Here is a 15,452-nt window from a genome sequence, read left to right on the forward strand (position 1 = left end):
ACCATCATACATATCCTTAACTATGTCTACATATTTACTTGCAACACTTATTTTCTCTATCACTTGCCAAATTAATGCTCTAGGGACTCTATCATAAACTTTTTCTAGGTCAATAAATATGAAGGTCTTTCTTACACTCTCTATACTTTTCCATAAGTCTCCTAATTAGGTAAATAGCCTCTGTTGTAGATCTTTCCGGCATAAACCCAAATTGGTTCTCTATAATTGTGGTTTAGTGTCTCAAACGGGTTTCAATTACTCTCTTCCATAATTTCATAGTGTGGCTCATCAGTTTAATGCCCCTATAATTATTATAGCTTTGAATATCTCCTCTATTTTTGTAAATTGGAACCATCATGCTTCTCCTCCATTCATTTTGCATTTTCTTTGTGCTCGTAATTTTATTAAACAACTTGGCTAGCCCATGGGTTCGTAAGTTCTTCCATACTTATATTGGGATTTCATTAGGATCTTGTGTTTTCCTTAGTTTCATCCTCCTTAGTGCTTCTTTTACTTCGGACATCAAAATTCTTCGTATATATGTCCAAAAATTGGTGCCCTTGTGAATGGTGTAATCGTCCAAATCACAAGTGCTTGAAGTATGTTCATTTAGTAGACTGGAGAAATAGATTTTCCATCTTTTCTTAGTGTTCTCATCACATACTAGTACTTTACCATCTCCATTTTTAATACATCTAACATGGTCAAGATCTCTACTCTTCCTATCCCTTATTTTAGCTATCTTATAAACCCTTCCTTCGTGCCCAAAGCTTTCCAATATATTGATGATTATTTTAACCTATTGAAGGATTTGTGTTCTGTTCAAACTGAATTTTTTGTCCATTTTGCTGCAATTCTTATGTTAGGTATCCCATTTACTTTTCTGATATGTGCTTTCCTGTATTATATAGGTTTATACCATTTTAATGATGACAGAATGCTAATGCTTATATTCTTGTCTTGGTTTCTTCTAATCATGAAGCCGGAGACCATAAGCAAAATGTTGGTTAACCAGATGCTCCTATGTTTCGGTATAATCTTTGCGACACAGGTAGGTGGCTGCAGTTGATGGCTTACTTTATATTTGTCTTTAGTATTCGAGGTTAGTTCTCTATATTGTATTTGACTAAAACTTGATAATGTATTTTAGGATAATGGTGGAATGCTTTCACTTCTTGGTATGATCGAGCAGTCCCTAAAGGCTGGAAAAAAACAATCATGGCATGCAGCTACTGTGACCAATGCATGTGTTGGCCTGCTTGCTGGGTTAAAGGTGTTTCTTACAATTCTTAACCTGCTAGAGATATGCTGGATGCTAAATTGCAAATCTTATGATGTTTTCTTGTCTTTGTAGGCTTTGCTTGGTTTACGTCCACAACCATTGGGAGTGGAAATGTTGGGTTCTGCACAGGCTATCTTTCAGGTAAACTTCAATTTTTTTTTTAAATGCTTGTAATCAATTGAAAGAAGTTACTTCTCCTTGTTGAGGTGTTATTACAATTTTCAATTGTGGTTATTTTTCTCTTCGATTTTACAAACATGACAGGGAATTTTGGTGGAAGGGAATATTTGTGCATCACAACGTCGAGCCGCAGCTGAAGGACTTGGTCTACTAGCTCGCCTTGGGAATGATATCTATACAGCTAGAATGGTCAGTCCAACACTTAATTATATGGTGATATCTTCCTGTTCAGGCTAGTAAATAGATTATGTTTTGTAAAGTTTACTATCTGAAATGTCATTTCCCTAAATCAAGATTATCACAGCCTATTTTCAGTTATATTTCTGTTCTTGACCCCCTGTCCCCCCCCCCCCCCCACCAAAACAGAATGCCAATAAAAAGAAAAAAAAGGCCACCATGTAGAAAAAATTCGAGTGATACCCAATCTTGAGCCTTATGTTCCCCTTTGCACTCTTTGCTCACTGCCTCTTTGATGGGCAGACCAGATCACTTCTAGGGGATCTTGCTGGTGCTACAGATATGAGTTATTCTGGATCTATTGCCTTCTCCCTTGGTTGCCTACATCGAAGGTAATCATTGATATACCTGCTTTTATTAAATTTTTCTTGAGTAAATGGTTAGTTCATAGAGTTAATTCTCATTGACTGGTGATTGTTTTCTGAATGGTTTTAGTGAGGATTGGTAGCACACTGTACTGTCCTTTGGTCATTTTCTTTTTCTCTGTAAAATGATGTCCTCTTGTCTACTTTCATGTCAAAACTTCTTTAATTTTAAGTCTTGAAGCTTAGATGCATTTATCATTGAGGTGTCTTCTCATAGTAGTGATGCACCCTAAGAATCTGCAGTCTTCAGATGTAGATGGGATTTTTAAGGTTTTGAGGATTTGGGTGGGAAGAGGGTTTAATCCCAATTTGAGGGGATTCTGATAATGGGATTCAAGTCTTGAAATTTAGCGCTGTTGAGAGAGTAGCTGGGCTGGTTAATGGGTTTGACATGGAATTCGGGTTTGGGCATTGGATCAAGTCTCAAGTCTCAAGGACTGAGGTGATGGTGCTGCCCACCAGAATGGATGGAATCTGGTGGATAAGAGTGAAGGAAAGTAGGAGTTGCAGGTTTTTGGGTTTTGAGGGTAGTTAGGCTTCAATTATAGTTAGCTTTCGACTGACCTATGTCTGGAACTTGGGGAATTTTATTTGCTGCAGCGTCTGGAGGCTGCAGCCAATGGTCATGGTCAAACCACGTGTGAAGATTAAAATCCAACAGTTGGCAGAGAAAAAACAAAGGTTTAAGTAAAAATAAATTTTTTATTTTACCTAGTCTCACTTAATTTTTTATTTAATTTGACAAAACAAACTCCCTAGATTCATCAAACTTGATTTAGGTTTTTCATCAATTTTCCCCCTTTCTTCTTGCACTCTTCCTCTCTTTCAATCATGATTGCAGAGATAATGCAAACTCCCTTCCCATGTGATCCCCTTCTCAAGCGAAGAACAGTTGCTCGAGTCGGCGATGCTGGCAGTAGCTATGGAGAAGGAAGGGGAGATTGTTAAACACCCACTGAAGCCTTCTCCAAAATTCTTCAATGCTTGTAAATTTATATCGTTGTTGACATCTGGGTTTGATTGTCTAGCTATTTTGAGAGTAAGAGGAAAGTAGGGTTGATGTTCCCGTACAAGTCCTTGGCTTTGACGATCATGTCGAAGCTGGAATGGGTGGCGGAAGGATTAAAGTTTAAAATACTGAAGATGAAGAATTTCAAGATAAAAATGCAGGGTGTGGAAGAAGGGCGTAAAGGGAAGCTGTTGGTAACAGCTGAGGTGTTTGTGGTGGCGATTGTTGAGTTCTCAAAGTCCTCCGGCAACACCTGTGAATACACAGGGTTTTGCCAGGAAGATGGTAGGCCGTAGGCCTGCTCCCAAAGACATTGTTTGGAGCTGGCAAGGTGATAACTACAACTACACTCACCAGGATGAAGAACAACAGCCAAAGTTACAATTTCTGTTGCAGCGGATCAACTAAACATGATGCATATATTCTGAAAAATCCTAAGGTTTTCCCAACGCATAACAAACGAAAATGATGATGAAGTGCTACACACTTCACATAGAACACATGAGAAAATATCACAATAGGAAAATATAATTGGTTTCGAGATTCCCTAGCTCCAATTGCAATCTAGGTGCCCAAATGCGTGCCAGGTTAGTAGTTTTTTGATTGCATCAAATTTGAGAAAGTTGTTAAATCTTCTCCTTAACAATCAAAACTTTAAACTATGAGAGAACTAGATGTAGCATATTACTCTAAATCGAACAAAAGGGAAAGGAAGAGAGGAAGAGAGGAAGAAGAAAGGGAGTCAAATTGATGGAAACCCTAAATCGAGCTCAGCAGAACTGATGAACTAAGGGAGGTTTTTCTGTCAATTTAGAAAAAGTTAAATAAAGTTTGGTAATATAAAAAACTTATATTTGCACTTAAACCCTCGTCTTTTCTTTTACAACCGTTTGATTTTAATCTATATATGTGGCATGATCGTGACCATTGGCTGCAGCAAATAAAAATCGGGAAATTGGAGGGGATGATATGGTTAAAGGATGAGGTGATCCAACATTTAGGTGAGAGTGGGTAGAAAGCTTTTAAAAATAATACAAAGCTTTTAAAAATAATACATTGCTTATGTCTGAAATGCAAAATCTGTTGAAAAGTTGCAGGCTTTGATGGCATTTGTTGGGGATGATGGAGCTTCACCCCGAACCGATTCCACGGTCAAAAACTGGGGCTGGACTTTAATCAACTCAAACTGCAGCACTTGAACATTAAACACCAAGAGCATGCATCCTAGGTTTCAAACACTAAGCTTCAGTCTAGACTTTAAACACTAGGTTATGATTACAATGTGGAGAAGAGCAGTAGCTTGTGTGGAAAATGGATATAAATTTGTCTACTTTATCTCCACAAAGGGAGATCTATATATAAGCTTTAATAGTAGTCCTGGTTGGACTAGAAGTTTAAAAACTAATAAAAACAAAGCACTGTTGCGTCTCATTTGTGGAGGTGTAACTAACTTAAATTACAAGCCAAAAAAAATCATTTGACTATAAAGTTGTCATATGGCAACTTAAATTGAACCAAACCAATTGATCCAACTCTTGTATTTAAGCTATGTGACTTTCTTTTGGACTGGTTTTCCCTTGAAAAGAAGATGCGCTTGTTATATTGGGTGCATTTTGAGGATCTAAGAAAAGAGCCGGACTGGCGATATGCTGCGTCAAGAATATGAATATAGTGGCCATCATAAAACAGATTGAGTGTACTTGACTAGTAATTTAAGCTTAATAAAAATTTGAATACTGTTTGGATTTTGAACATAATCTATCACTGAAGTTCCAGTGCAGTAAAAGTCTAATGTCCGTCATATTATTATTAGATGAATTATGTTGAGGACTCTTTTAAATTTTTATACCCTTTGATTTTTTAAAGTCAATATTCATCTTATTAATATTGGGTCTGGTCTCCAATTTAAAATTTTATTTCTTTCATTGTTTATCTTTTTCTTGAGCCTCTATCTGTTTCACTGTATTTGATCATAAGTTATACTGTATATAGTGCTGGAGGAATGGCATTGTCGACATTGGTGCCTGCAACTGTGAACTCTCTCTCTTTAATGGCTAAAAGTTCAAATGCTGGCCTGCAGCTTTGGTCATTGCATGCACTTCTTTTGACCATAGAAGCAGCTGGCCTTTCCTATGTGTCTCAAGTGCAGGTACTGAAAATAATTCGAATCTTATCCTTAATGTTTGGTTACTTTAAATTGCGCTCTGGTTTATATATTTGCAGCCCTGTTTTCTTCAGTTGAATGTTGCTATTCAAATGCAATTCATAATGAATGTTCCTATCCTTTAATATGATTTTATATCCCTAGAGGTCCAGATATGATGCGTCTGGGAGTATCCGCACATTTGCATACTCAAATTATTATTATTATTATATATATTTTTTTATAACTAGATTCTTAGTAAAGAGGGGAAAAAATAAAAATACATTGAATACATCCTTCTAGAACTCCTTTAGGAAGAGGGGTAAGGAGAATCCAAACAAGGAGGGCATTCCCTCCTAATCAGATCCCATGTAGGAAGTGCAGCTGCATCCGTTTGAGTAAGTTCAACTAGCTCTCTAGGGAAACTAGGACCCACCACACTTCTTGCTGGCTTAGCTGTACCCCTTTAGTGTACTCTTCTGGTTGGTTCTGTTCCCTCCACTCATGTCTTAACTCCACCTCTTTTAAGACAGGAGGCTCCTGCAAAATGCTCCCTTTTACAGCTTTGCACTTCCAAGGTCCTTGGGCATCTCCATTAAGAATATCTTCTTCCAATTTAGAATCAGATCTGATGGATATATCCAAACCCTTCTTGAATGCAAATTTGAATCCCTCTAGATATGGCCTGCAATTCCATTGGCAAGATCAACAACTCTTCCCCTCTACCGGCATTTGCCATAATAGGACTCCCAACACTAATCCTTAGCAACCCACCATATATAGCTGTGGATTTTGATGATGCTCTATCACAGTGCAAAGAGATCAAATTTGAAGAAGTCCTAAACCAGTAAACAAGCCTTTGGGATCCTAGTCTTCTAAACAACATCAATGTTCCACTTCTTAGTTATATAAGCAGCTTGGGAAGTCCGTTCACTAGCAAAAGACATAGTACTATAGTAGCACATTCGACCTTTGCATCATCCATAAAAAAAAAAAAAAAGGGCGTACCCAGTGCCGAAGCTCCCACACTGTGGGTCTGGGGAAGGGACTTTCTAGGCAGCCTTACCTCTGCTTTGCAGAGAGGCTGATTCGAACCCGCGACCTCCAGCGCACAATGGAGAGACTCCACCATTGCGCCAGGCCCGCCCTTCTCTTTGCATCATCCATAATGGCTGCAATTAATGTGCAACTGTCCTATTTTCATCTCTGAAACTCCGATGGTTTCTACTTGTCTCTAGGCGCTGAATGCTCTCCGTCATCTTCACATGCTTCCTCACCCAAATGGCAGCCTCACTAATATTAGTCATTGCGCTCCTATCATTTGTTAACATTTTAAATATGCCTCTACACACCATGGAGCTGAAGTGACATCAAAAGACTGGACGGACTCTGCTTTCTACTCCTTCCCAACAAAAGCAATAATCAAAGTGCACAAGATCTTCCTTATCAGCAGATCTTCTCTACACAGTAAGGCATCTCTAAAGCTCCTCTAAAGGCATCTCTAGCTGTAAATGAGTGTGATGTGAATAGGGTTGACCCCTTCTTGGTGAAAAACCTAAAGTGGGCCCATCTAGGGCTGGCTGAACCCCAAAGAGGGTATTTTGGTAATAATTGCTGGTTTTTATTTTCAGATTTTTCTCTTTTATTTTGTGCAAAGTTTCAACATTAGAAGTCCAGTTTGAGTTAATTAAGAGTCCTTTGAGTCTCTAGTTCCTTTTAATTCCAGCACATGTACAATTGGAGTTTCTTATTATATAGAATGTAGCATGTGTTAATTAGAGTCTTAGTTGATTAGGATTTTATTCAGCATGTGTCAATTAGAGTCTATTAGATCTTTATTGTTTGGTTGGTTGAGATAGTGTGGTAGGATCCTATTCTATAAAGGAATCCCACTTAGAGTCAGGGTATTTTAGTAGGCTATAAATAGCCTATTCCTTCATTATATTCCTTTAGTCTGATTATTGAATAAGAATGTTGAGTTTGGAGGACTATGGTTCCTGACTTCCTGTTTGAGGGGGCCACAGCGGATTTACAGCAAAATTTTTCTTCAAGATCAGCAACCTACTCTGTTTAGTACTCTTCTTCAGAAAGTTCAGCAAGCTGTCAAGGTTTCCTAGTAAGTACAATAATAACTGCCCCTTCTGTCCCTTCTCCCCTCCCATTGGAAGGTTCCCCTTATTGCATCTAGTTCTTCCGAGGTTAATTATGTCATTATAGCCATTGGCAAGGAATTCACCATCAAAGATCTCGGTGACTTAAACTACTTTTTAGGGGTCAAGGTCACTCACTCATCTCATAGTTTACATCTTTGCCAGTAAAAAAAATTCTTCAGTTCTTTATACCAATATGTATAGGACCAATATGTATGAAGCAAAATCAATAGCAACTCGACCTCCAGCACCAAAGCAACCTCTGAGGAACCTCCCCTCTATGATGATCCGTCCCAATATAGAAGTACAGTGGGTGCCCTTCGGTATTTGACTCTCACACGCCCTGATATGGCATTTACTGTCAATAGGGTTTGTCAATATATGCATCACCCTACAATTGAAGATTGGGCTGGGGTAAAGCGAATTCATTGTTATCTAAAAGAGACCCCATCCCATGGGATTCTATTTCGGCCCACAACTAATCTTTCTCTCACTGCCTTTGGTGACGCGGATTGGGCCGGTTCAACTATTGATCAACGATCTATGAGTGGCTACTGTGTTTACTTGGGCCCTAACTTGATCTCTTGGAGTTCCAAGAAACAACCCACTATGGCCTGCTCCTTTACAGAATCCGAGTACAAAGGGGTTGCTAATGCTACCGTTGAGTTGATATGGTTACGTCAGCTACTTCATGAACTTGGGGTAGTCACTTCTGCACCAACTCTATATTGCAATAATATTGGAGCTACTTACCTTGCTGCTTATCCAGACTTTTATGCATGAACCAAACACATCGAGATTGACTATCATTTTATTCGCGAATAAGTCACCACAAAAAATCTTTCAATCCGATTTGTTCCCACAAGAGACCAAGTCGGAAACATTCTCACCAAAGGCTTATCTGCTCCGAGATTCAAATTTTTAAAATCCAAGCTCACTGTTTGTTCTCAACCAATGACCTTGCTTGGGAGTATAAAGGATAAACCTTTGAATTCAAATTCAAATTCAAATCTACCGTAACTAACTTTATCCTCGATTGATCTTATCTCCAACCGATCAAGAAGAGTTTGAGTTATAGTTAAAGTATCAACAAGTTGTAGAGTTTGATTGTAAACCAGTTTTAATTCAAATTCAAATAATATTAATATAATCTCCCACTCACGAATTTTTGTGTGGAAGAACTCTCTCTCAAACGAAATTCTGACTGTGTTTATCAACACAATGATCTCGGGTTTGATTCTCCTTTATGGAAAAATGTTTCTTTTAATTCCTCAAAATGTAAAATCAGGGCCGGGTTAGTCAGGGCCAACCCGACCCTATTAGGGTTAATCACGGGTTGGATTGGGCCAGGCTTGGGTTTCAATTTCATTCTCTAGGGTCCGGCTAAGGTTCAACTTGGCCCGACCTGGCTTGTTGACACTCCTAGTTTGTGACTTTTCTAGTGCTGCAAGAGGGCATGGTTGGGCCAGGTTTTTAGGATCCTGACCAAGACCCTAACCCTGACTCTAAGGAAGCAGGCCTAGCTGGCAGGGCAGCTTAGGTGCTTGACCTTGACCCCAGCCTTGACTTTGACTCTATCCACGAAACAACAAAACAGTTCATAATATCATATCATTGCCCTAGTTTTACCAAAAGTAACCTACGAGGTGATAGGTCGAGTTGGCCCTAGTCAAGTCAAACGCTCAACCCTGACCCTCCTCTGGCCCACCCCTCATGGCCAAAATATTGAGCCCAAATCCTATTCTGGCTTTGGGTGGGTTTGGGCTATCAGGGATCAAACCTCCACCCCCTAAACAGTTGGTAAGGGGGTACAGCAATTGCTAAAAACGCCCCTTAACCATGTAAAGAATCAAAACAGTCTGACAGACCTTTTACAAAGCCTATTATTACCACTAGTCCAATACAACCAGTAATTATGTAAATGACATTATACTTGCACAAAAATAATTATGAGTCTATTGCCATTAAGCTTTAAAGCATAGCCTTTTGGGGGAGGGTTCCTAAAATAAATTTGATGGTTTGAGCTAATGAATTATTGTTTTTAAAGAAATGTACATGAATGCAAAGCCAAATCATATTGTTAAACAAAAAATAAAGCTGAAATTAATTTTTTTTGTTTTTTTAAACATAAAAATGGTCTTGATGGTGATCTAGCCTCATTCGAGTTCAGGGCCTAGGAAGGTCCTTTAAAAAGAACCAGCACTGATTAGGGTTTAGGTCTTAAACGGGGCTGTAACTTTAAAATAGTGATGATGGGGGCTGGGAAAGGGGTTTCATTCATGATAAAGTCAATTTTGAAAGGTTTGGAGGATCCTAATTTCTAACAGGAGTAGAGAAGACTAAGGGGTAACGTTAAATGGGGGTTCCAAGGGTCTATTGGGGTTGCGTTGGATTGTGGAAGGGGGCTATATGGTTGGTGATTGCCTTAATTAACTTGTTATAGTCTGGTGGACAGAATGTGGGAAGAATTTGTAGTGCCAGGTTTTAGTCAGCTGGGGCTGTAAGGGGGGGGGGGAGTCTGGTGTTTTGTGGAAAAAGGGGAGTGTGATGGGAACTTGAAGGTTGCTGTAATTGGGATCCTTGCTGTACTTTTGAATGTTTCTAATGGAGGTTTGAATGGGTAGGTATTAACAGTAAACCAAAAAAGGGAAAATGAAGGGGGAAGAAGAGATGGATGGAGTATAGACCGTTTATATGGATTTTCATTTGCGGCGGCAGCTGCAGGCTGCTGCTCGCGGTGAGGATTTTGCACGTAAACAAAATTCAATCGAACGATTGTAGGAAAACCTGTGGAGATGTATGTGTAAATATAAAATTTTAGTTTTACATTCAAAAGTTTAAAATTTTCAAAATTTACAAAGTGAAGTCCTTAACTCTACCCGCAGCAAATAAAATCCTGTGAAAAACTGTCACTACCCACAATCATGCATCATTCCAATAATTAAGAGATAATTTTGGAGGGATGAGCCCCTTTGAAATTCGATTTATTCAGGCTAAATTTTATCCCATTGCAGATTGAAAGAGGGGGTGTGGGGGGACGAAGAAGAAAAAAAGATATGGAAAAGAAGAAGGGTTATACCCAGTTGATATTTCTTGGATCTTGATGTACCTTGTTACGATTTCTGGTCCATGAGAATCAAAATAAGGAAATACAGAACTTGGGTTTCGTTGTGGAGAAAAAACATCAGGAATCATAGAGTGAGGATAGGATCGCGAGGAAGCCCAAAAGCAAGCTTCCGTAATTTGATTGGTTTTTGCAAATTTGTGAGAAACCCAACCCAACCCAAAACAATGATGATTTCACTTTCCTTTTCGTCTGTAGCATGTTCTTGCACTGTGTACTCTTTGAAGTTGCCGTTGTTAATTGCTTGCAACAAGATGCCATTAATACTTTAACACAATTTGTTTGTTTTTCCATGCTTTTATTGGACTTGCCATGGCTCTCTGGGGTTGGGTACTCCACCTATGGACAAGCTCATAAGAGTTACAGAGAGAGATAAGAGAGGAAAGATTAGAGAACAAGGAGTGCAGATCTGGGTGGTTTACGATCGGGTAAAACAAGGGGTTTTATTTTGTGAATTTATAAAATATCAAGGACTTTAATGTGAATTAGAAAATCAAATTTACATATGTATCCTTATCAATTTATTCAGTACCGTTGGATCGGTTTCTGTACGGTTGGCATAATACCCACTGTGAACTGCTGGCAGCAGGGCTGCTGCAAATAAAAATCCCATTTCACAGTCAAGAAGAGTCTGTGGGTATTCTCCCCAACGTCCCAAATTTGTCAACGTGGATATGCCTCAAGGAACTCCATGTTGATATATCTCACCAAATCAGTCTGGCTATTATACAACATACCAGTCCCATGATGGAGATATGGGCAGTAACAGGAACAGCTTTTGCAGTCAGCAATGGTTCTCTATTCAAGTCTATTTTACTCATTCCATTTGGTGGGGTATAAATAGGAGAAGTATAATCAGCCAATTATAAATAGAATTCCTATGCAAAATAGGAATAACTAAATCCTAATTTTAAGTCAACTCCTAAGTTAAAATTAATTTAGTCATGTGACTTTAAATGGTCAAATGATGCTCATGACCTCTAAATAAACCAGAACAAAATAGCTAACTAAATAGAGTTAAATTTGTGTATCACCTTGGTACTCATTTTTCATGCCCATATCAAGTAAAAACCATTGAATAAAAGGTCCAGCCGCTATGTGACCCAACCCTAGGCTTATTCCAATGGGCAGGGGCCCAATTAGGTTCAAGATCTGCATCAACTTTCCCATCTTGAGAATTCGCCCTCAAATTCGGTACTGATGGTGGGGAGTTACATACTTACATGTGAATTGTATTGTTGAGGAAGTAATCCTAGGCTTTGCACAAAGCAATTTTTCTTTTCCTTATTGAGGAAGCATCTGATGGATTAGCTAAGCATGACCTCACTAGGGGATCTCTGTATTTGGGTCCCTTATCCTTTGTGTAGTCCCTGTAGTGGGTTTCCAGCTGGTGGTAATTGGTGGTGGAGGTGTCGTATGTTTAGTATCTGTTCTTCGGCACTCCCCCTCCCCCCACCCCCAAAAAAAAAATAAAAAAACCCACCCACCCACAAGTAAAATAAAAAAGACAAACAAGACATAAAAGAGAAGCAAAACTCTCCTTTTAGATTGGGTTATTTGTTGCAACTTCATCTTGTATGAAATTTTCAGTTGATTCTCCATATCAATGTGCAATTTGCAAGAGTATGCTAGTGTGCGAGTGTAAATATCCTTTCCTGACCCCTCCCTTGTCTAAAAAAATAAATAAAATTGTGAATTAGTGGTAGAATTCCTGACATTTGTGTCTAATATTTTGTAGGCAACACTGGTTCTTGCTATGGAAATACTCTTGTCAGAGGAAAATGGATTGGTTGAACTGAGGCAGGGGATTGGTCGCCTTATCAATGCTATTGTTGCTGTTCTTGGTCCTGAGCTTGCTCCAGGCAGCATCTTCTTTTCTCGTTGCAAGGTTTCTATTACGTTAATTTTTCACCTACCGTTGAGCTGTTTACGCTTAGTAATCCCCAATGCTTGTCTTATTTATTTGACAGAGGATATTGTTCTGCTGTTCCTCAGTCCTGCTTTGGTTGATGAGTACCTCAGTAATCTGAGAAACTGAAAACTTCTTATCTTTTCTCCTTTTTTGGGTTTTGCGCTTTATGAAGTTCATATATTGCAATTTATTAGGGTTAATATTGAAACTCTGGTTGATTAATTTTAATTAATTTTATTATTTTTTTTTTCAGGCTGTTGTTGCAGAGATTAGTTCCGGGCAAGAAACATCTACACTTCTCGAGTGCGTGAATAAATTTTCAAATTAGACTGCAGATACTCTTTCTTTCCTATTTTTCATTTTGTTGCTTGAAATATTTTATCTGTTGGTTCTTAGACAATGAGTTGTCCATTTGGGAGGTTGGATGCATTCGTGTTGGAGTTTTTAATGTGAGAGTCTTCCACTGGTTTTGCAGGAGCGTTCGCTTTACACAGCAACTTGTTCTTTTCGCACCCCAAGCTGTATCTGTGCACTCTCATGTGCAGACTCTATTCCCAACACTTTACTCAAGACAGGTTGTGTTGCATAAAATGATAAATCAGTTGAAGTTTGAAAGCCTTTTCTAGTATTCGTCATCGAATCCTTTTCTAAAGCATTCTAATATTCTTTATGGCAGCCAATTCTTAGGCATCTCGGTGTTTCCACTTTACGGCATCTAATTGAGAAGGATCCGGTGAGAACTGAAAACTCGTACCTTCTGATTTGGAGTCTTTCCATCAGACTTTGTGAATTACTTGCTCTGTTAAGTAGGAATTTTCTATATGGGCACAAATTTCTTTCACGGGTGTAGGGAGAAAGCTCCCTCCGCAGATCCTTGATTTTTCATTTTGATTTGCCAAAGATTGTGAACAGGCAGACCGCTAGATCCCATCTCACCAGTCTAGCTTTGGCCTAAAATCAGCTTGCCAAGTGGTGAAACTAGGCTTTGAAAAAATTAGGATTTGGTAAGAGCGTATAGTTGACAGAGAAGGGAGAAGGGGGAAATTGGGTTGTCAATGAGTAAGAGGCCGCCACTTCATTTAGTCTTGAGTATATTACACATGCTATATTTCATAACCACATAATTGACACATTAAGCACGCGCATAATCAATCTGTACAGTGTAATGTAGGTAGTTACACAACTTCGTGATGTAGCCTCAATTGAATGAGAGCCATTAATCCAAGAACTGGAATGAATAAGCTTTTAGGGCCAATTACGGTTACTGGTGAGTATCGGCTGTTGCTGCTGGTGTCTTTTGTTTTGGGTTTGAACTGGGATGGAGTGTAGGGTTGATTGCCTCGACTAAGATCTCCTAGTTCAGGGAAATTTCTGATGAATGATTGCTGAATTATGTACCTTTGAGTACTGGACTCAGGTTTAGGGTTTTGCAGATTAGAGCATAAAGGGATTAGGGTTTTGAATGGGCAAAAAGGGCTGTATTTGGACTCTAGTGTTTTTGGGGGTGCTACTGTGATGGATCTGTATTTTAGGGAATTCTGATGGTGAAATAGTTTGATATGGATATGAGTTTCATAAATATGGAGAAGGGTTCGAATGTGAGCGGGTTCCAAAATTAGAAATGAAGGGGAAGAAGAAGACAGGGATGGTGATTGCTGGCTGCCAATCACCTGGATGTAGAAGCCTTGTTCAATGCTGTGGGGAGAAATGGAGTGATCAGATTGCAGGGTGAGTCCACTCCAGTAAAGGAATCAGCCCGATTTCACTAGAGACCCTTCACTCAAGCACCTGGAGATACCTTATCCCTGCTGCAGAATATCATTCTCGAAGAACATCAAAGTATTTTGGCTGCAATAGCTGAATTTATTGATATCTGAATCTGTGTAGCTTTTACATTCAAGGGGTGGCACTTATAGGCTTATAGCCTTAAAAATAGTAAATTCTTAGCCAACTTAGGCTCTAACTGACTGAATTTGAAACAACCTTAAATTGGAATTCCTAGTTGGAGTCTAAAAACTGACTGAAGTAGGAACTAATCTGTGTTAATTAGAAACTAGTATCTATTCAAAAAAAGGGCGTACCCAGTGCCGAAGCTCCCACACTGTGGGGTCTGGGGAAGGGACTTTCTAGGCAGCCTTACCCCTGCTTTTTTTTTTTTTGCAGAGAGGCTGATTTGAACCCGCGACCTCCAGTGCACAATGGTGTTGTTATTCCTAAACTAGTATCTATTCAATGGTGTTGTTATTCTCAATGTAGTACGACTCAATAATGTCAGAATTTCTCAATGTAAAACCAGTTTGGATGCACCCTAGATTATTGTTTCTCCAGTTTACTGGTGACTCTCCATCTTTTGTCATCGGGCTATGTACAACAGCTTCTACAACAATAGTGTGACATGTGAAACCTACTTGGTGAACAAAATTTTTTTTTCCTTGTTTCAAAATGCAGATTGAGGTACTTCATACTCATGGGCATTGTGTAGGAACTTGTTTTGTTTCGGTGTTTTGTCCCCTTTGAGAAAGCCAAAATTTTGAAATTCCTTTGTAACTTGGAACAGAATTCTACCAAATTTCGGTTGTCCATTTAGGTTGGTTTGAGGCATTTTTTGGTCTGGTTCTTCTTAATAGCCTAATTTAAACCCCATAAACACATCCCTGGTTAGTTTGATTACCCGTCAATGATGTTTTCAGATCCGCACTCAATGTGGATAGGATCATAGGAATTAGGATATAGAAAACTGATAAAAAGAAAGTCCTCTAGACTAATAGAAACTGCTGCCAGCCTAGATGAATCCCACTGTAAATCCATCATAGTTTTTGTGAATTGTGCTCTTGTGAGACGTGAATTTCACATCATTGACTCCGGAAAGTACTGAATGTAATTTTTATCTCCAGAATGTTTAGATGTGTGAAAATACATTTAGATTAGACGGCATACAAGCAAACAAGAGTCATAATCCAGAAGTCCATTGTGGGCTACTTTTTAACCAAGCTAACCATGGATATGTGTTTATAGGCCTTATAGCAGGCTACGCAAGAAGAATCGGACCC

The 15,452-nt window shown here is 38.9% G+C and overlaps 1 protein-coding gene across 3 annotated transcripts in view; it reads left to right on the plus strand.

Annotated features, from left to right (window-relative positions):
* Positions 1–15,452, plus strand: part of SWEETIE (HEAT repeat-containing protein) — a 144,845-nt gene that overhangs the window by 60,850 nt on the left and 68,543 nt on the right. For all 3 annotated transcript variants that reach the window (XM_089159117.1, XM_089159114.1, XM_089159116.1), the window contains exons 20-29: positions 983–1,051; positions 1,151–1,273; positions 1,355–1,423; positions 1,547–1,651; positions 1,943–2,031; positions 5,066–5,222; positions 12,229–12,378; positions 12,656–12,705; positions 12,878–12,977; positions 13,079–13,135. In XM_089159117.1, coding sequence (XP_089015243.1) covers positions 983–1,051; positions 1,151–1,273; positions 1,355–1,423; positions 1,547–1,651; positions 1,943–2,031; positions 5,066–5,222; positions 12,229–12,378; positions 12,656–12,705; positions 12,878–12,977; positions 13,079–13,135 — 969 coding nt within the window. The remainder of the gene's footprint in view (positions 1–982; positions 1,052–1,150; positions 1,274–1,354; positions 1,424–1,546; positions 1,652–1,942; positions 2,032–5,065; positions 5,223–12,228; positions 12,379–12,655; positions 12,706–12,877; positions 12,978–13,078; positions 13,136–15,452) is intronic.

The sequence above is a fragment of the Hakea prostrata genome, chromosome 6 (assembly GCF_041222555.1).
Source record: "Hakea prostrata isolate BN-2017 chromosome 6, UWA_Hpros_2, whole genome shotgun sequence".
Classification (NCBI taxonomy): Eukaryota; Viridiplantae; Streptophyta; class Magnoliopsida; order Proteales; family Proteaceae; genus Hakea; species Hakea prostrata.